This window comes from Apodemus sylvaticus, chromosome 18, assembly GCF_947179515.1.
Source record: "Apodemus sylvaticus chromosome 18, mApoSyl1.1, whole genome shotgun sequence".
Lineage (NCBI taxonomy): Eukaryota > Metazoa > Chordata > Mammalia > Rodentia > Muridae > Apodemus > Apodemus sylvaticus.
The window spans coordinates 6,670,113-6,694,480 of NC_067489.1; the positions used below are offsets into that span (position 1 = coordinate 6,670,113).

General features: G+C 49.9%; 1 protein-coding gene across 1 annotated transcript; it reads right to left on the bottom strand.

Annotated features, from left to right (window-relative positions):
* Positions 1-1,149: 1,149 nt before the first annotated feature.
* Irs2 (insulin receptor substrate 2) lies at positions 1,150-24,167 on the bottom strand. The gene is made up of 2 exons (XM_052162023.1): positions 20,194-24,167; positions 1,150-3,498 (listed from the first exon to the last, which is right to left on the bottom strand). The coding sequence occupies exons 1-2, from the start codon at positions 24,158-24,160 to the stop codon at positions 3,494-3,496; spliced, it is 3,972 nt and encodes a 1,323-aa protein (XP_052017983.1). The 5' UTR covers positions 24,161-24,167; the 3' UTR covers positions 1,150-3,493.
* Between the last annotated feature and the right edge of the window lie 201 nt (positions 24,168-24,368).

Below are 24,368 nucleotides of genomic sequence, written 5' to 3' on the forward strand. Positions count from 1 at the left end.
CCTTTGATAAGATCAATGAGCATCATTTCAGTATCTTCTGCTCCTAAGTTGCAACTCAGGTATGATGGTTACACTGTGTCCTCATGTGCCTGGAGGGATCACACTGCCATAGGCAGCAGACTCTGAGGCCTGCTGTTGAGAATGGTGAATTACTTCTCTCTCTCTCTCTCTCTCTCTCTCTCTCTCTCTCTCTCTCTCTCTCTCCCTCTCTCCCTCTCTCCCTCTCTCTCTCTCTCCCCGCCCCCGACTTTTCATCCACAGAACAGAACGACTGTAGTCAGAGCCAGGAAGTAATCATTGCAACACTTAGAACAGTACTCAGCCCAACACAAGGTCTCAATATTTTCTTTCTTAATCTGGTTTTATTAACTTGACAGAATCTAGAAACTGATGGGAGATGGGCCTCTGAGTATCTCTGTGGGGGATTATCTTGATTAGGTTAAAGGAAGGTAGAAGACCTGTCCACCATGAGTGGCACAATTCCCTGGCTGGTATCCTGGCTTCTATCAATGGGATAAAGTGGGGCTCGCAAGATGGTTCAGTGGTAAAAGGCACCTGCTAGCAAGTCTGGTACACTGAGTTCTATTTCTGGGACGTACACAGTGGAAGGAGAAAACTTGACTCCCAGAAGTGGTCTACAGCATATGGGGGAATGTGTGCGTGTACACAGACACACACACACACACAATTAAAAATAACAAAAAACAAAAAAATGAAATGAGAGTCGGAGAGTGTGTGTGTGTGTGTGTGTGTGTGAGCATCAGGTGTGCTGGGACCTATTGCTTCAAGCACATAATCCTTTCTGCCACAGCAAACCCAATCCTAAACATGTGAGACAAAATAAACACTTTCTCCCTTAAGTTGCTTTCATCAGAAACTGAGTTTTATGATGGAGAGGCATTTTCAGTTTAGAATAAAATCAAAATCGAAAGGCGTCCAAGTGGGCCCGGGGTGGTGGTCTATCTCTTCACTCCCAGCACTTGAGAGGCAAAGGCAAGTGGATCTCTATGAGTCTCAGGGCAGCCTGGTCTACAAAACCAACCAACCAAACAAAAAATCCACAGTACTTGTTAAGGCTAGACATCCAGGATGAGACTTGTTTTAAGTTAGACAGGTTATCTGTGCAGAAAAAATGTCCTTCAATCTGTATCCATCTCATAAATAATGTATTTTATTTTATTGCATATGGCTATTAAGGAGGGCATCCATGGTCAATACAGACTAAATACAGCATACTAAACTACTCCAGTTTATTCTTGTCTTCAGCGGCATCATGTGACCCCTATATACAGCATGTACAGCGGAAGACAACAGGGAGGGCGAGTCTCTTTTTGAAACACAATAGCGAGAAATATATTTAACATCTTGGTATCCAGGAAACATGTACCCAAAGAAAACACTGTTTAATAACTGTTAAAATTTATATAGCAAAAAATAGTTTAAATTTAAGATTAAGTCAAGCAAAATGTACAAAGACCCAATATACAGCATGAAGTGTGGCAAACGTAACACTTACACATTTTGGTTCCATTCTGTAAACTAAATTAAAGATGTAAATATTGCATACGCCTGCTCTTCTTGAAATGTACAGGAGGGGGTGGTTAGTGTATTCTCGATTTCTCTTTTTCGCTCGTGTCAGCTGCGTCAGGGACATGTGCCATCTGTGTCCTGTGGTGACCGCTCCCAGCATGGAGGGTGTGTCCCATCTGCCTCAGTGTACTGCAGTGGGCAGATCAGCCCTACTGTCATCCCTGGGGGATCCAGTTACACAGCAAACGCAGTGCAGGCTCCTCATCAACACTAGGCAAGATTTCAGGAGACCCTTTAGCATCTCAGTAAGGTACAGCACACACCAGAAGGGACTTCCAGCCTAGTGTGTGGCCTGTGTACTGCTAAGGCGTGTACCTGGAGGGTACTAAGGGAAGGTGAACCTGGGGAATTCTCTAAGGGTGGGGGTCAATTTACATTCAACTTTGTCTTGCAATACAGCCTTCTTCTACAAGCTCAGCAATGGAAGCAGGAAGACAGCTGCATTGCCATTAAATATATTTTTTAAGACATGGAATTTTTTTTTGGTCGTCCTCTAAAAGCCCCTTCTTACCTTACCAATGCATTATTCTATAGTGATATATATCTATATATTTATATATATATATAATTCTCCCAAACAAAAACAAAACAACGATAAAAAATAAACCAGCAACTCACATTTCCAAGAGTTAGTGTAGCCTCTACAGGACTATGGAGACAGGCACTGGGAAGTGGGGGTCAGGGAGGCAGGGCCTCCAGCCCTGTGACGGAGCAGCGAGGTGACGGCGATTCCGCCGGCAAGCTCAGCCCTTCTAGGTGACATGTGAAACAATTCCACAACACTGACATTTCCAGAACACTGACAACAGAACCAGGGTAGTCTCTGTCAAGAACCGTTGACAGGCAAGTGTAGGGAGGGAGATGGTTGTCTTCTTTAGCCATTACAAGTACAGCGGCTGGAATGCCTCCCCTCCTGTTCAGGGCAACCTTGTTGGCCAATGAAAGTAACATTATGTCAGAGATAATATATTTAAAAAACAAAACCCAAACCAGCCTTGCGCTGCGAGCATGCCTATGTTGAGTTTTTGGTTTGAGGAATGCGAGCTAAGATTCAGAGACAGGAGGCTTGTGGAGGGGAGAAAAGGCTTTTGCAATCTGAAGTACTTACATGAACATCTACAGAGAGAGAGTCAACAAGCCTGTTAGAGATACAAAGATCCACCCTTCCCCACCCCACCCCCAAATACGGCTGATGATCTCCAAAAGAAGGCTGCTCCAGTCACATTTAGGAATTATTAGGATTAATCCATCTTCAAGTCCAATCCCACGGAGAATTGTCAGTCCCACACTGGGCTCTGTGAGTAGGTACCTGGACTGGAGTCCACATCTACTTAACAGAGAGACGGGGGGGTCAGCATGTGATCCTGGGGCAGAGCCGCCCTGTACCCTGCCAAACAATCCAGCTTCACCCTGAACTGAGGTAGGACTGTGGTAGTTTTGACTGTAAGCCAGTAAATACCAGATTTGACCACTTCCATGTGTATTATAGCATCTTCGTGCATGCTGAGGGATTAATTCGCTCTGCCAAAATTAAAGTAACAAGAGACATGACAGCAATGGTCAGGGCTTATGGAAGCCGGCGACAGGGGAAACATCCAATCTCCCGGAGTGTACTCCATCAGCCCGGTAGTTTACAAAGGAAATGAAATGCAACGCAAACCGTGCGAGGGTGAGGGAGGGCAGGTGTGTGGGGATGGCTGAGAGGCGGAGCTGCCTCTTGGTTCCTTATCTAATTCACAGAAGTCTCAGAATGTAGAATTGCTCCCGATGAAAGGAAAGTGAGCAGCGTTGGTTGGAAACATGCTAAGCATCTCCTTCGAATGGATTCAGAGTTCTCAATGCGGCGGCGGCGGGCGGCAGCGGCAGCGGCGGCGGCGGCGGCGGCGATGGAGCTGGGAGTGTTTCACTCTGAAAAGGAGAGCAGAAAACTGGTGAGCCATGCTCCAGGAACCATGTGGAGCTCCCCTAACTCATGGACCTGCCTGCGGTCAGGGTTTGGAGCTTTCCTCTGAATGAGGCCCTAGGAGATGCAAACTCAAGGTGGCTGTCCTGGAATTGGGGCGGCAGGGTACACACACACAGTTGAGAAAAATCTACACGCACACACCCGCGTGCGCGCCACACAGACATAATGCCACATCATGATGACCCCTCCTTTTTAACTTACAAGTCACTCCCTAGGATGACTGCCACAGGCCACACTGAGCCTTAAACTGGTCAAACCTCTTAAATCTAGTATCATCATGAGGCTAGACACACCTCTAACATCCAATGGAATTCTGACCTTTGACTCTTGAACCTCAATCTCTACTTAGTGTGTGAGAGAGGGAGGGAGAGGGAAAAGGAAAGGGGGAGGGAACCTCTAAAAACATACACAGAAAGTGATCCTGGGGAGGGAGGGCTGCAGAGACAGACTCAAGGAATCTGGGAGCCTCCCTGGGCCCACCACAGAAGGGCCCAGCTCCCTGGAGACTCAGAACTGGAGAGTGGTTCTCAGCAGTGTAGGCTAGGGAAAGGCTGCTGCAGGAACTTCTGCTTTCTTCTACATTGAAAGGAAGACCCGCGGCTGAAGCAGCCTTTTTCTTTTTTAACTTTTTATTGGCTCTTTGTGGATTTCACACCAATGAACCCCAATCCCACTCATCTCCCTCTCCCCTTGTACCCGCTCCGCAACAGAAGAAAAACAAAGTCCCATTGTGGAAACTGTAGTGTGTCATGGTGTGTCCCACTAGTACACCCTTTTGTCCACACTTTGCCTGCAAAGGTTCACAGCAGTGATTCAATTCATTGGTCTGGTATGAGACTGGATACTCTATCGACACTGGAATTCACTGGGGCTCCTCTGGGATAACCTGATGTTGTCCTATGTCCTTAAGATCCCGTAGTTTTGGATCCTTAGGCTCCTTTACGTGCTCCAGCAATTCAATGATGGGCAGACGTTGGGGTGGGCCAGCAGTTAAAACCCTGGATCTGGGCCTGAGAGGTATCTGAGCTGGTTGGCCCACCAGAAACTGGCTATCTTTATACCAATGAACAAAACACCTTTCTCCAATGTGAACAGGTGGCAAAGTCATGTGGAGCACATTGGCCAGAGCCCTGATCTACCACAGCCAGAATGTTTGCCTGAGGGCCACATTTCAGAAGGCTGGCTGTCCTGGGTCTGGAGATAGGGTAGGGGTGGGGGTAAACACCAAAGATTCTGTTTTTGCTCTCATCAGAGCCCCTGCCCTTCTCTGTCCAGTAAGAGAGGAGACAGGGCTGAGAACTGACCTGGATGCAAACTAGGATGTGCATGCTCTATGTTTCTGAACTAGGATGCACATGCCCTTATGTATGTGAACTAGGATGCCTATGGCCTATGTCTGTGACCTAGGTTACACATGCCCTATGTCTGTGACCTAGGATGCCCATGCCCTATGTCTGTGAACTAGGATGCCCATGTCCTATGTCTGTGATCTAGGATGCCCATGCCCTATGTCTGTGAACTAGGATGAGCATGTCCTACGTCTTTCTGTTTACTTTTAAGGCTGTCATTGAGCTGGTTCATGTTGAATACGAGGAAGGAAAATATTTTCTAATACAACTAATCCGACATGCTCAACCTTAAATATTTATAGTTCCTAAGGATGAGATGCCAGTACACATTTATTTATTCATTACCTATGTCAAATCCACTAGAAGCAACACGGGGATGATTAATTCATGGCCACTCTGCTCTGCATGTGCCTTAAGAAAAATTCCAAGCGGTCTGTCCAGTTGCAGTGGTAGAAGAACCCAGGAAGGATCCTGCCCTGCACACAGGACAGACCCACCGACGCCTGTCCTGCATCTGGTGGTAACTCATGTTGAGACCCATGTCATAGGATTTGAAATTTCCTTGCAATTCTACACCCAGTTCCATAAGAGCAGAGGTGACCCTTCAGAACAGCAAGTGCCCAGAGCCTTGAAAGCAACTAAGCAAGCTTGAGAACTCCTTCCACCCCTGTGCCCTTCTGCAGAGCCCAGCTCCACCCTTGCTCAGCAGCCATGAGGACACATGTCATCGGTGCATCCCAAGCGGGGTCCAGTCTCAGGCCAGGACTCCTAAGTCTTTGAGGATCACCTTTTTCCTTACACTTAAAGAGCAGAAGAATCCAAATGAGACTGGGTTTCCATCTCCAAAAGTTCTGCTTGGAGCCCAGGGAAAGAAGTGAGGGAACAGCGGAAGGAGAGAGGACAGAGGACACCCCTGCAAGGCAGAAGGAAGATCTTCACGGTATATGGGGCCAGCAGCAGGACAGCAAAGTCCCACTGCACCAAAGGTTGAGCAGCAAACCCAGAGCCTGTTAGCAACAAATCAGACAGGCACCCGGGGTGTCTCAGCAAGGCCGACGGGGGCCTCTCCTGCTGGGATGTCTCATGAGACTCTGTCTAGGTTTGCGCGTGGTAAGGCATGCACTCGGGTCATGGCAGCTCCAGCCTGGGAAGCCCAAGTTCTAACTAGATTTCCTCAAGGCTTCTCTCCCACAAAGAGCCCAACATAGACCCCCTCATTCGGAGTCCCCAAGGCTCTGTGAACTGTAGAGGAGAGCAGGTGTGGACTCCCTAACATATTCAGGGATCTGAGTTACTAGTGCAATTTAGATTATTAATATTGATTTGTATGACAAAGAAAACCAGACGCCACATATTTAGTATCTCTAGTAGCAAATCAAATTAAGGAAAAATGAACCCTTTGGTGAGTCCCCACATCCTTCAAGAGTACCTCAATGCCCAGTTTAGGCTTAAAACACAAAAACAAAAACAAAAACAAAAAAAACCACAGAACTAGTTAGGAAAACAGTTGGAAGAGAAATTCCTAGAAAAATATGCCTGATAATTTAGTATCTTCTTACTTTGCTAAAAGCATTTAAAAAAAAGTAAGGTTGAGTGTGATAACAAACCCAGAGATTCTAAGAAAAACGGTTACTTAACTTTTCATCTAAATTAGGGGGGAAACATAATTCAAAAGGAAACCAGATGATTAAGCTCCCTGTGGCAGCCTGCTTGAGAGTCTGACTTCCTTTTACGGGAGCTCACACTTCTACTGACAATTAAAATCCTTTCCTTCTGAATGCTTGTTATTAAACAAACTCCCTACCTTCAAGTTGTAACTTGCTAATGACACAATCAATCCCAGAAGAAACCACGTAGCTTGCTCAGGGTTGAAGCAAGTAATAGGAGGCTGCCCTTCACCCCTGATCAAGCCTTCAAGGAAGGCAGCCTCCTCAGGGCCCAGCCACGGTGCACTCAGAGGCCTCCCAGCCTGTGAGGCAAGCACCTCACTTCAAACTTCCTCTACACACCCAAGGCTTTGCCCATGGAACTTGCCAGCTCGGCCTCTGGGCTTTCAGAAGTCAATGTTTCAATGGCTGCTTCCCTGAGCATCGAACTAACTTCTCCCTTCCTGGGAACCCCTAGGTGCCTGCAGGTGCAGATCTAACACCGTGCCCAACCCCCATCCTCCAGAGTCTTCAGTATCCTAGGGGACTCTTTCTCTCAAACCAGGATATTCTAATCCCAGGTTAAAACCAGAGGAAAAAGCCAGAAGGAGGAGGGCCTCCCCAGTGGGGCTGTGCAGGGGTGGGATAGCGCCTTCCTGTGTGGTCGGATGGGAGGCTCCCTTTGGCTTCCAGCAGAGACGGTTAGGGACCCAGTGGAGTGAGGGAGTCAGATCAGTCCACTTCAGCCCAGTCTCCTCTCTGGTTCCCACCATTTGTTCTATGTTGTTGTTTTTGTTCTGTGCATATTTGAGGGTTACAGCAGGATGCTGTGGGGGCACATTTATGAGGTAGAAAGGTTACCAGGAGTGGATTAACCAGTTCCCTTCTCTACTTGCATTTTGGTAACAAGAGCTGATAAAGGTTACTCATTTTTAAAGAGACAACAAAATATCCCTAATTGTCACACCTTGTAGACTTCCACAGAGCCATCTATGTGATAGTTTCTTTGTGTCTGTCCCCTCTCTTTCCTCCCTCCCCACACCTTACCCAGTCACCTGACAACCAGCTTTACTGAGCTCTCTATACATTTAACCTGAGGGTTTTTTTTTTTTTTTTTAATATTCTATGTATGAGATCATGCAAACTTTTTCACTGGCTTTTTAGAGAACTCCCTTCAAAGAACATTAAATACCATGCTAGTATCTGATCCCTTTTAATGAGGGAGACTAGGTAATGTTCACAATGCCTTGGGAAACTAGCTTGCCTGCTAGACTGCATGAGACCATGTCCTTTATTTCCTCTGCATGCAGGACAATGATCCTTAGTCAACATCAATGAACTATAACAAAACAAAAGAACCTTACAGGTTATGCCATTTCTTGGAGCAGAAAAGAGAAAGACAGCCTCTAGAAGGAACCAAAATCCTGAAGGTGGTCTGATCCTCAGGAAGGAGAATACTTCCATCTCACAGATGATGGAGGTGCACAGCAGAGGCCAGCCGTCTCTGTGTACACTATGTGAGAGTAAAGTTTTATTGGGTCACAGCCACTGTCATTCTCATAACGCAGCTGTTTCCACCTCAAGCACAGTTGGGTAGCTATGGTAACCAAGCATGGACCTTCACTGTCCAATCCTTCACAGAACCAGTCTGCCAAGCCAAGACAGATGAGCCCCCTGGCATTTAACAAGGAGCCGAAGAGAAGACACAAGCAGACACAAGCAGGTTCATCAAAATAGCACCACACGTTTTCCACCTGCGTGCTACACCTGAGACTAACTGATACCCCTGGAAATTATCTGCAAGCTTACGCACTTCAGAAATGCAATACTGTCTGCTAAAGGCCACACTATCCTCTTACAGACCCCGCGAGTCATAAGACCGACTGTGAAGCCAGCACTCTTTAGAATGATGCTCTGGCTTCTTAATGCACAGCACAGCTCAGAATCCATCTGATCACTACGAAATGCAAGCTTTGCTGATACTCGGTTTCACAATGAGAAACTGATATGTTCCACACCTGCAATTCAAAATCAGTCCAAATCTTTCTTGTGTCATTTGGAAATGTGACTTCAAGGGCTTCTCTTCTACCCTGATGGGAATAGTTGGTACGAGAACCACCATTAAAATTACAAGTATCCTCTAAGAAGCCTCATTCTTTTTCTCAGCTCTAGCGCTTTTTTTTTTTGTATGATGACTTACACTGATATAAAAAACTGTTTTATGTACGCTATAAAAATGCTTACAACTGGAGTTATAAAACCTAATTTTTTTTTCTTGTCAAATTATGGAAAAGTAGAATAAATATTCAGAGGAGATTAACGTGCTTTCCCTTCAGCTAATAAACTAATCTGCTTGGGAGCTATGGCTAATACTGATTGTCAGCTTGATAGGATACCAATCACCCAGGGAACAAACCTCTAGTTAACAGAGCTGGGAAGACCTACCTGCCTACTGTGGGCGACGCCATCCTGTAGGCTAGAATCTTAGACTGAGTGAAACAGGAGAAATCAAGCTGAGCAAAGCTGTTCACCTCTGTTTCCTCATCGAGGACACAATGTGACTTTCTGTCTCACACTGCTGCCGCCACACCTTCCCCCACCACGATGACCTGTACTCTCAAACTTGGTCAAAATAAACCCTACTGAGCTGCTTTTATCAGATGTTTTGTCATAGCTACAAGAAACTAAAAGGGAGAGCTTAGCGGGGCTTCTGCCCCAGCTTGCACCCCCTCCATGAGCCACTGCTCACACACTGTCACCCCCCCCATGGGGGGAGGGGCACAGAATCATTCTCTGCAGCCATCCCTGCACCCTGAAGCCCACATGGCTTTCCATGCTTCAATGAGATGCATGTGTGGAAGGCATGATGACTCCTCTGTCAGTCAGACCCAGGATTGACATGGCCACCATCAACTAGGTGATTTCTCAGCTAAGTCAATCACACCCACTCCTGAAGAAAGGGATAATCTCACCCCACCTCATCCCCACCCCCAGAAGCATCACAGTGAAACCATCAAAGGAGGTTCTATATAGAAACCATAATGTCTATAAACAAAACATACATGAATATTGATTTTTTACATCAGAAGCACATGCCTGTGGCATGACTCACACTCTGCGGTCAGACTCCTTTACTTCTCTGAGTGTATTCAGTCATGCAGGCAGGCAGACACAGGCCATGTTTTGAACTACAAAGACTTCTCCAGACCTGCGCACCTGAGCTGCTGAGGAAGGCTGCTGGCTCCTCAGGCTGTCTGGGGAGTCACAGCAGTAGGGCATAGGGTACTTGCTGTCACAGCCCCTCCCCCTCCTAGCGCATCGAGAACAACAATGCTAACAATTGCGATTTCTAGCAGCAGAAGGACCACCGAGAGGCACGCGAAGCTGCAGGGAAACAGGTCCTAGCAAAAAGAGAACCCACTCAGCTGAAGTCTCAGAAGGCTCTGCTCCACTCAAACCAGGGCTGGACAGAAGCAAGCCCAAGCCTACTGTATCCCACAATGTGGCACAGCATTCAGCCACAACAGGGGCTGCCAGACCTGCTCCAGCCCCTGCAGGCACAGTTCAGCCACACGATCCACACAGACTTGAGCAGTGCAGGCACATCTTATAGGTGATCAAAGCACTCAAGTCCATATGTGCCACACATCCAGAAAGACTACTTCAGCTCGAGCAGGGCCTCTACCAGCCACCCACCCTGCTCCACCAGCCACCCACACTGAGTACTCAGGCCCAGGATGCCTGGGTCAGAGCCAGAGTCAAGGCTCCTGTGACAGAGGATGAAAAGCTGGGCTGGGGACAGTAGACAAAGCTACTCTCTCCAGCCCTCCCAACCCCGATGCATAGCTAGACCCAAAGCAAGGACATGCATGTCACCTGCTCTTGTCATTCAGGCCCAGGAGCAGAAGCCAGAGACCTGCCAGCAGACATCCTGTAAACTTCTGTCTTTTCCCAAGCCCTCTGCAGCAGCTGGGAGGGGCAAGGGAGGAAACCCAGCAGCAACTGGACATGACCACTCAGAAGGAGGGTCTGCAGAGAAAGGGATGGTCAGAGGACAATAAACTATGAAGGGAGGCATGGAGGCTGAGGCCGAGGCAAGGCAAGAGTGCCTCTTCCGAGAGAGTGCCCACAGAACACCATCTTAGAAGGCTATCTAGCTATGATGAATTTTCCATGTGTACATATGGGAAATCGTGGAAAATAGCTTTTCCTCGATTTCCCTCAGAAAGTCATCAAGTCACGCTGTGACTTCCAGAAGGAGTAAGAAGCCATGGAGGTGAGACATGAAGGATGACTCACCCCACGCGTGTCAGGACAGACAGTTCTCTAATGCATTGCCTCTATAGTAACTTGTTACAATGTCATTTAGCAGAGCGAGGTTGAACTTGCTCCAGACACCATGCATGCTGCTGGCTGGAGACATCTGTCCCGTGTGTTCTGCACACGGACGGACCCGGGAGATTTCCAAGCTCCTGTGCACTCACGCTGGGCCAACCTCAGCCTCAGCCCTGTGCTCATGGGAAGGTACTCCCCCCCCCCCCCCAAGCAAGCCAGATTTCCACACTTGGAACAGCATCCAGAGTGACCTTTCCAGGTGTTTCTAAGGAGTCTGCCATCCCTGCTCAGTACCACACAGTCCTACCTAGAACACTTCTGTCCTCGTCACACAAAAACCAGCGCCTCAGTCAAGATCTTCAATCCACACCGTGGCAAGTCCTGCTTAATGCTCCCAGTCTTCAAATCATTATTTGCAAACTTTTACATTTTAGTGGAGTCATCTGAGCCTAGTTCTAAGGCCTCTCACCCACTGTACCAAACCCATCTGCCAGGGGTGGATGAGATCCTGAACATGGCAGAAAGTAGGGCAGTGGCCCAGGGTGGGTAAGGAGAAAAGAGCTTCCCTCTGCCTCTCTCACATCTAGGAAGTGTAGGACAGTGGGCTCACAGCAGTGACCAGCAGCTTCCTGGAATGCACTCAATTGCAGGGAGGCACACCCCTGGCTCATGGAATCCACACACACCATACTTGGAAAAGACTTCTATGTGATAGCAAGAAGGCCTTCCCAGCACACCAGAAAGTGTGGTTCCTAGGTTTTACACTAACTTCTTAATTAAATACACCCAGAAGCTAATTTGGTAAAAAACACCATCTTCTTGGAGAAGCCCACAAAGTAACTAAAAGGAGGACAAAAGTCTGATGTTCTAGCCATCCCCCACCCCCACCCCTGTGTGTGTGTGTGTGTGTGTGTGAGAGAGAGAGAGAGAGAGAGAGAGAGAGAGAGAGAGAGAGAGAGAGAGCTGTTGGCTCAGAGGCCGGCTTCATTCCACCTAATCTATCTCATCCCCCTCCAAAGCTGAAGGCACAGAGATAAGTTGCAGTTCTTGACTTACCGTCCCTTCTGATTCCAGGAACAGCAGAGCCTCCCCCACCCCAATGAAGACAATCATCCCTGAACACTAGGGCAGTCCATCCTGCAGGGGCCAGCTGTCCCTTCAAGCAAGAAGCATTGTGGACCACCCTGAAGACCCAGAACAGAGAGGAGGATGAAGAGAACCACACCTCACCAGGGACTGCTCAATTACATACACAGCACCCCTATCTACCCAAATTCCTCCTCTCTTGACACCCAACACACAAGTTAGGGCTCCAAGGTGGACCTGTGGTCCCAAGGTGCACCCCATTCTCCCTCTCAGTGCTTTGGGGATGTTGCCTCTTTTGCTTCTTTGATAATAGACACAGTGGCCAAGACTGGTCTGTTAGAGCACTAAGAGTTCGCTGTTCCATTCCAGAATATTCTGTTTCTAGAACAGATCCATGATGGCAAGATGGTGAACTTTGACCCCAACTTTCTCCTAGAACCTGTTGCCTTGGTTCTAGTGTGATCGGAAGTCTCTCTCTATCAGCCTGTTCTGAGCACATGCTGTTTTAACTGTGAGCATCTAATGAACTCTTGGTGTGTCTGCCTAAGTATTCTTTTATAATCACACCACCTCCAAAAGGGTCAGCTTGTGTCCAGTTCAATTTGAATGAAACCCATTTGTCATCATGCAAAAATCCAGCTAAAACATCTTCCCCACAACTTTTTTTAAGGACCTTAGCAACAATAAGACCCTGTGGGATACTTGGTCTTGGGAAGATAACCACCCTGGAACAGCTGACTATTTACCAACCGGTCCTGAGGCTAATTCTGAATTGGTGAGTTTCCAAATCTATTCATCATTAACTGAGTTAATAACTGAAGCTGCTAACGAGTTGTGAGGGGCGTATGATATTCCACACGTAGGGCAAAGACACAGAAAGGTAAGACTTTTTTTGTTTGTTTTGTTTTGTTTTGTTTTTGTTTTGGATTTGTTTTTTTGAGACAGGGTTTCTCTGTGTAGCCCTGGCTGTCCTGGAACTCACTCTGTAGACCAGGCTGGCCTCGAACTCAGAAATCCACCTGCCTCTGCCTCCCAGAGTGCTAGGATTGATTATAGGCGTGCGCCACCACCGCCCAGCGAAAGGTAAGACTTTTAACCCAGCCTGCATCACAGGTCGGTAGGGCTGGCTATGTTCTCGAAGAGCGCAGGCTCCAGCACTGCCAGGTGGCCTCAGACCTCGTGATAAACTAGCCTAGAAAAGAAATGTCTTCCTTACAACATGCCCCACTCTCTTCTGCCTCTGTGTGAGTGATGTTCTCAATGGGCACTTTGCTCTTCTACCTCAAACACACACTTTGTCTACACCCAAGTTTGTTACAGCAGGGGTGGGGATGGGGGGCTGGTGGGTCCTGCTGCACATGTTGTTCCAGTGGAGGGCTGACCCCGGGAAAGAGGCACAACACCCAGATGATCACCCGGGGTGTGCCAACCTCTGGACCACCGGCTCCAATGCCCTCCTGACGGTATTTAATAACTACTCTACTCAAATTAAATCTGACCAGCCTGCAAGCATTGTTGAGGCAGCGGTTCCCAGCTCTGTGTCCTCGAATGCACTTCGGATCCTACCCTGCACCCGATACTGCTCCCACACTGAGCTGAATGGGCTTAATGTATGTGGACGCAAAATTCTGTATCAAGTACCTGTGTTCTTTACTAAAACTTAAAAGGCTGCCAGAGGAAGAGAAACGTTTCACTCCGGAGACCTCAAGAGGTCCAGGGCAAGGCAGGACCACAAGGTACCACCAGAAGATAAGTTTGAAAATCCATGGACAAAAGGGGGCTCATACAAAAAGGGGGTGGGGAGAGAGTAACACAATGACATTCTTAACATTGACAGACGGAAACTGGCTAAAATAAAGAACTGGGGCTGGCTGCCCACAATGTCCTTTCTTCCATTCTTCTTCCTTAACTGTTCCCATTTTACTCTGAATATTGCAAGGAGGAAAATGAGGTGGGAATTTGTTGCTGCATGAGTGAAACAAGAAATGCAGGGTCAGTGGGAGAGGCTGAAGGGTGAGTGTTTGTGTCCAGGCTGACAATCCAATGGAAAGAGGCTGGATTAGGACCTAACAGGTCAAGACCACCCTCTCCTGTTTGCTTAAGCACCTTGGATAGGTCACGTGGCCCCTCTGACCAACAGGCTATTAACCAAAAACCAAGTCTGGGGCTGGAGTGAGGGCTGCTCAGCTCTGAAGAACACTTGCTGCTCCTACGGGAGAACCTGGGTTAGGTTGCCGGCAACCTCAAAGCAGCTAACAACCATCTGGAAATCCAGTTCCATGACCTCTTACGATTTCTTCTGGCCTCTGTGGCCAACAGGTGCAAATGTGGTATACTGATAAGAAAGACAGGCAAAACATTCACACCTATCAAGGCCGATTCTTCAGACATCACAAAATGTATAAAGGACACAGGACGTTACACTTAGAGAAATAAAACACCTCAAAGAAAAGACTTTGAATCCCACCCACTTCTGCCCTGGGACATTTCCTTTCAGCTTTGCTTAGAATGTCTGTTTCATTTTTCATCATGCACCACAAGTAGAACTCTTTCGGCATTGCACATCCCATTTCTGGACTGTTAATAACATACTTTGGTCCCTGGAGATGGCCCAAGTAGAGTAGAGAAAGCATGTTATAGTAATAAATATTAAACATAAATATTAAATATTATGACCACGCAAAAAAGCAAAGTCACCCCTAATGCCAACATGTGGCTCTTGAAGAGCTAATGAAAACCATATCCTAGGATGAACTATAGAGCTTACCTTTATGTGTTGGAAAAAAAAAAAACCAAACTTAAATATCATGGTAAATCACTAAGAACCTGTATTTAACTCTTTATAGATAAAAGAATAGAGGACAAATATTTTTTGAAGTGACTGTATAAAGACTGAATGTGCTCAGAAAATACGTTAGCATTTAGTCTCAATTAGAAAGAAATAAAAAGATGAGTTTTGGAAAAAAACAGTATGGGAAAATATACACAAATATCAGTTGTAAACATGTGTTTCTGGAAAACCTGATACTTTTTAAAATAAATATTAAAAGGCTTGGTGCCAAGTTCATGTAACTGTTTATCTGTAAGATGTATCATGGGTCCAAATGTTTGACCCAATTTCAGTAAAGGCACTAGAAGTATGAAATATTTTGCAAATATCATTGCATAAATGCCACACTCAAGAAAGTGGAATAGGGCTTAAATCATATGCCTGCTCTTTTTAGCATGTCTTTTAGACAAATAACTATAACTGGGTAAAACAGTATTTTTTCTAGTTTAACAGGGAAAGAAATTGCAATTATTAAATGAACTGCTTTATCATCCACACACTGCCTGTACATTTTAAACCAACTCTATTTCAGCGTTTTAACACAATGAATTAAATTAAGACGTAAGACTGCCAAGCTCAGAAGTGTCTGGCACATTCTGCACCTAACAAGCAGCTCCTGTGCGCAGCTTGCCTGCCTGTCTAGTCCAACCTTCTTCTGCATGTGCAACTTCAGGGCATCCTCGGTATGAGCCTAGGAAACTTCCCCTAAAAGACACTCAGAGACCACCACTGAAGTGGCCACCACTGAAGTCAGCATCTCCCTCCAGAAACACCTCCCCCTCCTCTTTTGCTATCCACCTCTACTACCTCCTTCCCCCTGCAGTCTTGACTGGTGCATTCAAAACACTGAAATAAATACAGAGTACTCTGTTTAGAGCTGCAAAGCATTGCTGCCACAAAAGCCATAACTAGATAAGGAACATAACCTTTGTAGCCATCACTGTGGAGATGCAGAAAATGCGTACTAAAATGGCAACATGAAAATGCTTGGCACATCCTGTATTAAACCATACATTTTATTCATGCTGGTCTAGAGATGGTCACAGAGAGTCACCCCACCACAACTGGGGCTCCTCTGTCCTCTGAGTCATAGTGGCCCTCACCCTACTTGGCAACGTGGACACAAGAATAAAGTTACATTTTCCCTTGTTTCCAATGTGAACTGAGAACATTCAATTCCGTACTACCCGAGGCCCCCTCCCAAAACAAAACAAAAAGCTGGCCTGCTTGCCAAATCTGATAGCAATGTTACCTAGCTCTTAGAATATGCTTCCAAAGAAAAGCGGTTAGGAGGATTCTAACAGAAAGCCTTTATGCCCAGCTGCTGCTGTTAAAATTGCTCTGGGGAGGGGGAGGTGAAGAGCAAGAATTAAGCATTTTCCTACCCTACAGACAGCACAGTGCTGAGATCAAAACTTCAGGAGTGACCCCCCCCCCAGTAAAATCAACAAACAGAATAGAAACCCCAGTGAACAGAATGCTGGTTAATTAGACGCCAGAAGTTTAAGGGCTTGGCTGTTAGATTAGAGCTTCCAACATTGAGAGTCAGATTTCTAAAATGTATATTCTAATTATACATCCTCACCTTGTCAACAGCTCTTAATACCTGAAGACATCACAGAGGGGAGTATAAAGTTTGCTTTGAAGCCAGAGAAGACAGCAGTCTGTTTTTCATTGTTCTGCTACTATGTAATTTGAATCTCTACATTGTTATTTTCTCTCTCTCTCTCTCTCTCTCTCTCTCTCTCTCTCTCTCTCTCTCTGGAATGAATCTTCTCTTGTTCCATTTTGCTTCTCTCTTTTCATTACTCTAAGGCTGAAATACCCACCTGGCTGAATTCTTAAAAGAAAGAAGGTGTGGTTCTTAGAGAAAGGAACCCAGCCAACAATGGGGCAGGGGAGGTAAGCCTTCAGAAGGTATGATCTCCAGTCTCTGCGTACTGCCCGTTCGTTAGGCTTTTATTTACTAATTTTTAATTTATAGAGTGCTTATTTTCAAAAGTACCCTCACTGCCCACATTCCTGATAGCATGGAGGGGCTGTTTTCTTAGCACTTCCCCTATACGGGCGGGCGGGCGTAGGACACCCTTCTTTTCCTCTGTGACCCAGCAGGGAAAGGACAGGAATCTATGTGGGTATGTGGCTCTCTGGAGAAGATTAGCAACCAGAACCCTGGCTTCCTGGCCCCACCCTCCTTCCTTCTCCAAACTACTTCAGTAAAGGCTTTTCTTTCAGTAAAGGAAGCAGAGCTGGCCATGTGACTTTCATTCACCAAAGCCTGAGAGCTTTCTTTAGCGCTTCAGCTGCTTCTTCCTTAGAAGGTGGGAGCCACCCAGCATAGCACCCAGCCCAGGTGGCACTCACTGGGAAGTAAGAGGCTGCTGCACTGGCCCTGGGGATGAAGCACTTCCAAAGGTAGAACTTTCTAGACTAAATAAAGCTCCTTTGCAAACACCTCACTCACTTGCCAGTCTTGTAGAAACTGGACGTGTGGATAGACTTTTGACCAAACCTAATTAAATGTAGGTGTTTTCCACAGTACTTATCTAATCAGCTTCTTACACTTTAGAAACCCATGGAATGAAAATCCCTCTCTGAACAAGAACCACACGAGGGGACCATACCAATCCAGTCCTACTGAGAATAATGTGCACAGTCTTATCAGAAGTAGTTTTAAAAAAATAGCTAACCCAATTAATTTTCAGTTCCCAAGAAGACGACAGTTCTAACAGTTTAATCAGACTTTCTTCACACGCATGCATACCTGGTGTTTACTAGTTTCTTCCTCAGCTGAGTTTAAGAAACCCACCTCCCCATTTCCAACTGCAGCCAACTATGGGGCATGGCCAGGACTTTGTGCCCGTGTAACTTATGTACTCCGTAATACCCAGATTGAGCTCAATTATTCTGTGCCTGTGTAAGCAGAGGTCTGTCCAGGGAGCATGAGTGAGCAGCTTGGGAGGGAAGCACAGGGCACTGCTAAGCCTGGGGGAGAGAGCCCAGTAAGCAGAGAGGACATTCTGCATTTCAGCTTCAAACTCATGCTTCGACAGATCTGGCTCTCAAAACACAACCACTCTGCAGAGAACTTTTAACCTGTGCGTATCGCCAATGTCTACCTGCACGTGAGCTACACACAAAAACATGTCCGTCCTGGGATTCCCAACGGTCCCTGTGACTCATCAGACCAGGGCCCAGCTCAGCAGGCTGACACTGCATGCTCACTTCTCCCAACTCAGCCTGCTCTCTGCTCAAATCAATTTGCTAGAAATCTAATTTGGCTTGTGTGCCTCCCCTTGCACATGTGGCTTTGGCACAGCAGATGAATTTTAGTTATCTGTTTTCCCTTTAGAATAAACCCCTTTTAGGAAGGAGCTTTTGACATAATACCCACAGAATTCAGAGTAAGAACAGTAACCAAGATGCGCCCTTGTCTGCCCGTATGGGAAGCCATTTATTTTAGGTGTTACATGTGTGAATCCCGAAGACAGGTAGGAATTTTATCCTTGTGGGAAACCTTAAGCAGAAGTAGATAGCCAAGTGTCTAAACAAACTCACTCCTGCAGGTCAGCATTCTTTCTGATCTGCCAGGGAACCCCTTTTCTGAATGCAGTGACTATAACACAGGCCTCAAGCTTCGAAGTGTGGACTTCAGACTGTGTTCCCAAAGTAGGAGACACCCCCACCCCCACACCCCACTTCTACTCTACAGGTTTACTCCGGTCCTCTACAAGACACATGGAAGTTGCTAAGTAAGTGTGTGGATGAGGCGGACAGACAGAATTCCCCCCATTCACTCACACACAACTGTGTTCATATGGCCTGCGGTGTAGCTATCCTCAACTCCCTAGCACTAGAAATTTGTACTGTTTAATAAGACCTTGACAAAGTGACCTTCAGCTGAGAGATTCACCACAGAACAGACACATTCTGCCAACTTCCCGTTGATTTAATTAGCCGTTGAAGTGCTGTGTTACTGGTAATTCCTAGATACTCCTCTTCCTCTGCTCCAGTTGTAATTATAATAATAAGAATTAGCTTTTCATCTATTACCCTACAATTTGCTAGGATTTGTCCCAAGCTGTAAACCTGGATCCAATGAGTTAGTGGCCCCAAATACACCAGAGCACACAGTCTCAACCCAGATAGCATTCAACTGGCCTGCTTACTTTAAGAACCAAGTATACAGGTCCCTTTGAGACCCAGACCACTACCTTGCTTGTAGACCACACCACTGGCTCCACAGTGGCATACAATCTGTCCTGCTTGCAACCCCACAGACAAGAACAGAACGGAGCGCTCCAGCTCCCTTGCCCTCTGCACACCCCAGCCATTTCTGAGACACAGAGAACGTTGCCAGCTGCACAGCAGTCCCATCTCTATGCTCATGGATATTTGATAAGGGGCGCTGGGGGGTGGGGTGGGCGGGGTCAACAATGCTGGGCACCCTCCAGACCCCCCATTCCTGAATAAGACCATACATTCATCTTTCTCGACTCCTTTCAATCTCTGATCATGAAACACGGCTGAGTGTTAGTGTCTGGGGTGCTCTGGGAAGTGGAGCCCATCCTGTCCGTGTGCCAACCTCCAACCTTTGCTCCACCCACCCTGCAAGGACCTTCCAATGGCTCTGGAGTTCTCAAACCTCTCCAGGGATCTGCTACCTGGCATACCCACATCAACAGCTCCAGCATTACCTGGGGAATTATTAACAATGCCATTTTGCCAGGTCCTGGTCCTGCGGCACCAGAAATCCTGGGAGGTTTACTTGCCTAGTTAGTATCCAGACAGGAAACCGTCCAGGAAACTCCCAGTTACGCACAGGTGAGACCTGTTGCCATCAGGGTATGTAAGTCAAGCCACACTACTACCATCTTCCTTGTGCGAGCTACGCACGGTGCTTCTGTTGGACAGGCTTGTCACAGTCTGCATGTGAGCAGCCATGGAGACTCATGCTCACTGCTGAGGGGCTTTTGGGTACTAAGCCTTGTATTTGAGCAGCAACGACCTGGGGCCCAGCCACTCACACAGAACCAGTAGCTGGTGCCTCGAGCACCTTCAACTGTGAAGATCTAAACAACTTTCCGCTCTGTAGAACCTACACTGAGACAGGTTAGGGCAGGACCACAAGGACACAGGAAAGGCATGGCTGGACCTAAAACAAGGTCAGTCTCCCAACCATGGGGGAAGACATCAATCCTACTCAAAAGCCAAGCTTTTTGGACATTCCTGTCAAGCTCTTTGGAGAAAGACAACAACGACATGGTAGCCAAGAAAGAGTCAGCATGTTGGCAATTAAGCCAAGGGAGCGCTAGTAAGAGTGGTATCCAAAGCCACCCGATCGATCCTCCACCCACCCTTCCTCCCATCCTCAAGGTCAAAGGGCCTCACCTTTCACGACTGTGGCTTCCTTCAAGTGATGGGACAGGAAGTCGATGCTTGCATAGGTGCTGGCAGAGGGCAAGGCTCCAGTGCCCGGACCGCCACACACTCCGCTGGTGCCAGAGCCTCCGACGGCGCCGAGGAGTCCCCCAAGGCTACGGGTCCGGCCCCAGGAGTTCTTGTCTCCTGGTTGCGGATGCTGTGGCTGAGACTGCGCCAAAGACCCCTGCTCGCCTATCACATCGATGGCGATATAGTTGAGGCCGTTCTGGAAACCCACGGAGGTCTCTCTGCGCATGGGAGCGCTGCTGCCTCCAGGACAGCCAATCAAAGCTCCAGGCTGACCGGGGTTCCATGGCCTAGCCTGTGGCACTGGGGGCACAGCCACCGAGGGCTGTGCCTGTCCTGGGGATGTGAGTGGCTCATCACTTCCTCCCAGGATGCTGCTGCCTTCACTGCTTTTCCTGAGAGAGACGTTTTCCACAGAGGCTGAATTGTGGCGCTTGGAATTGTGGGCAAAGGATGGGGACACTGGGGTGACGGTGGTGGTAGAGGAGAAGGTCTCTGAACTGTGGCGACGACGTCCCCCCTGTGGGTCTGCACGGATGACCTTAGCACCCCGGTGGGGATCAGGGGGCTGGCTGACTTGAAGAAAGGCCTCCACCCCAGATACCTGATCCATGAGACTTAGCCGCTTCAAGCCCGATGTGGGACTGGTCACTCGGGCACCTTCTGGCTTTGGGGGTGCCGCGATAGGTTGTGGCGGGGTGGCGGCCACACCAAAGGCCATCTCGGTATAGTCACCATTATCCCCAGGCTCAGAGGACATTGAGGAGCCAGCAGTGGGACCCTGGTTCGTGGCAGCTGATGCTGGAGGCAGGCGGTATAAGTCTCCTGGGGCAGGTGGCAGAGGCTGCTGTAAGGAGGAAGGGGAAGCAGAAGGACGTGGGGGCAGTGGTGGGTATGGGGATGAGGCCTCTGGAGAGAGAAGGCCATCCATAGAGCCCACTGTGTCCCCACTGCGGGTGCTAGGCTTAGGGGACTTAGGAGAACTGAAGTCCAGGTTCATATAGTCAGAGAGCGGAGAGCGCTGCCGGCTGTCGCTGCTGGTACCGGGGGTACCTGAACCCAGGGAGGAAGCAGGACTACTGGCTGAGAGCAGTGAAGAGGATGAGGCCGCAGATGCCAGCAGTGGGGGGGCAGGCGGAGACAGTCGGGTCCCTGCCTCACCAAAGTCAATGTTGATGTACTCGCCTGGGCTCTTGGGCTCTGTGGGTAGGGGGTACTCTTGCATGCTGGGAAGGGTCTGCAGTCCCTCTAGCGACAGACGTGTGGGTCGCACTGCCCGACAGCGCTGGCCCAGGAAGCCCTCAGGGCGGCCGCCGATGCCACTTGGCCTCATGGAGGAAGGCACTGCTGAGTGATGAGGCTGGGTATGACTACCACCAGCTGCCCCAAAAGTGCCAGTCCCTGGGGCGGTCTGGGGCTCCAGTCTCTCCTCTTCCAAGATCCGGCCTACAGGGGAGCTCATGAGCACATACTGGTCATTGTCTCCGCTGCATGAACAGGGAGCCTTGTAAGAGCGGGGCAAAGAGCTGTAGCAGTGGCCGGGGACACCTTTGAGGCTCTCACCGCCTCCACGCAAAGCTGCTGAAAAGTCAGGTGGGGTCCCTGCGGTGCCTGCCTCGCTGGGGGACATGTTGAGGTAGTCCCCATTGGGGAGCAGCTTAGGGTCTGGGTTCTCCATGGACAGCTTGGCGCCACACCACATTCGCATGTACCCGCTATCTTCTGGGGAGCTCTCCGCTGGGGAGCTGGCTTTGTAGCCGCCTCCGTTCACTGGGAAGGTCCTGCCCACCCCTGAAGGGGGTGCTGGTACGGCTGCTCCGGAGGGGGGCAAGGCTGCTGCCAAACGTGGCTGCAGGATCTGCTTGGGAGCAGACACGCTGGTGGGGCTCATGGGCATGTAGTCGTCACTCTTATTATTGGGGCCACCACTCCTGAGGGCTGCCCCAGGGGTCATGGGCATGTAGCCATCATCTGCCCCCAGGTTACTGCTCGAACTCTTGTGAGAACCAATCTCAATGTCTCCATAGTCCTCTGGGTAAGGGTTGTAGGCCACTTTGGGAGAGGACGCAGGGAAGGACGGGCAGAGGCGACCTGAACTGCCAGAGAAGGTGGCCCTCATGAGAGTATATTCATCTAGAGAGGCAGAGGAAGGTTGGGGTACCTGCCGCTGCCGGGCAGGCGTGGTTAGGGAATAAGTCCTCTTCCTCAGTCCTCTATCCAGGTCCTGGGCCCCATCCCCTGAGACCCTACGGTAAGGGCGGCCACAGTGGCTCATGGGCCTATCCATGCTCATGTACCCATAGAGTTCGCCCCCACTGCCGTCTCTGGCTGGCGGGGTCTCTGCGATTGACTCAGGTGTGTTGCTCCTGTGGCTACTGAAGGCTCTCAGGTCGCCAGGGCTGGAGCCATACTCGTCAAGGGACATGAAACCCGGGTCGCTGGGGGAGCCCGAGGCGGAGGCACTACCGCTGGACGGACGCTGGCCTTGGGGGTGGTGCAGCGGATGAGGCAGGTGCGGGTGGGAGCCAGGAGGCAGCGGGTAGGAGCCCGAGCCGTGCCCACTGCTGGAGGACAGGCTGCCTGGGCTGGTGGCTGCAGGCGGCGAGTGCGCCACGGGCATGGACATGGAGCGGCTGTGTTGCAGGGCTCCCCCTGCCGGCGCCAGAGTCACTTTGCTCGGGCGGCCTCCGCAACCGGCGCTCAGGGTGTGCGAGCGGCTAAGGGGCGCGCGCACCGGCCCGGGACTCAGGGGGCTCCCTGCCACCGACATCGGCCTGCCTCCTGCCGTCCCGGCCCCGCCTGCCGCGCCGCCGTCGCCCTCGCTGGCCGTACGAACCCGGCACGAAGTGCACTTGGCTGCTGGCGGGGTGGCTGCCAGGCTGTCAGTGCGCGAGCGGCGCACCAGGCCGGTCTGGCTAGGGGGTAGATTGACTAGGTGGTGGTGGCGGCGCGCGCCCGGCACGCTGATGGGGTGCGTGGCTGACGACCCGGACGACTGACTCTTGCTGCGAGGCCGGAACTCGAAGAGCTCCTTGAGTGCTTTCATGGCCTCCAGGATGGTCTCATGGATGTTCTGCGCCACCACCGAGTCGTCGGCTTGCATCCACAGCTCGCCGGGACCTGTGACGGCCGAACGGCCCACCTCGATGAAGAAGAAGCTGTCCGAGTGGCCGCAGCGGCGAATGTTCATAAGCTGCAGCGTCACCGACGGCTGTTCGCAATTGAGCTTCACGAAGCCGATGGTGCGCGCAGACAGGCATAGGCGGTATACACCAGTCAGGTTCTTGCTCTGGCCCAGTCCCTTAGGCTTCAGGTTCACCTGCCACACCTCGCGGTAGACTGCCGTGGCGGGCGTCACGAGCCCGTAGTTGTCATCGCAGCCAGCGGCGCCCGCCGAGCCGCCCAGGACTCCCGGGAGAGAGGCGCTACAAGAGCCGCCAGTGGTGCCGGAGCCCCCATCGCCAGAGCGGCCTTCGCTGACCAGGTCGGTGAGTGCGCGGTACCAGCCCTCCTGCTCCTGCTCGTTCTCCGCCGCTACGGCGAAGTACTCGTCCTTGGTATAGAGGGCGATCAGGTACTTGTGCTTGGCGTCCGCGCGCTTGTTGATGTTCAGACAGCAGTCGAGCGCGATCACTCGCTTCGGCGCGCCCGCCTTGCTCTTCCACTTCTTCTCGCTCTCGTAGTACTCCAGCCGCGGAGGCTGCGGCGGCGACCCCCCAGCCGCGGATGCCTCGTCGCCGCCCGTGCCGGGGCCGCGCAGCACGAAAAAGCGCTTGTGGCCGTGCTTCTGCTTGCGCAGGTAGCCGCACTTGCGCACGCTGTGGTTGTTGTTGTTGTTGTTGTTATTGAGGTTCGGGCCGTCCCCGCCCGCCGACGCGGGGGGCCCAGGTAGGGGCGCGCTAGCCATCGCCGCCGCTTCAGATCTCTCTGTCCGGTTGGGCGAACAGGGGATGGCGAGGGCCGAGGGGCGCGGGCGGGGGCGGCTCCCAGCCACCCGTCGCCCGGCCGCCCGGCCACGCGCGCGCGTCCCCCGGGCCCAGGCGGTGGGCTAGGAGGCGCGCGCGGCTCGGTGGCGCAGGGCCCTCCGCCGCTCCGAAGGATGCTCGGCGCGGGCG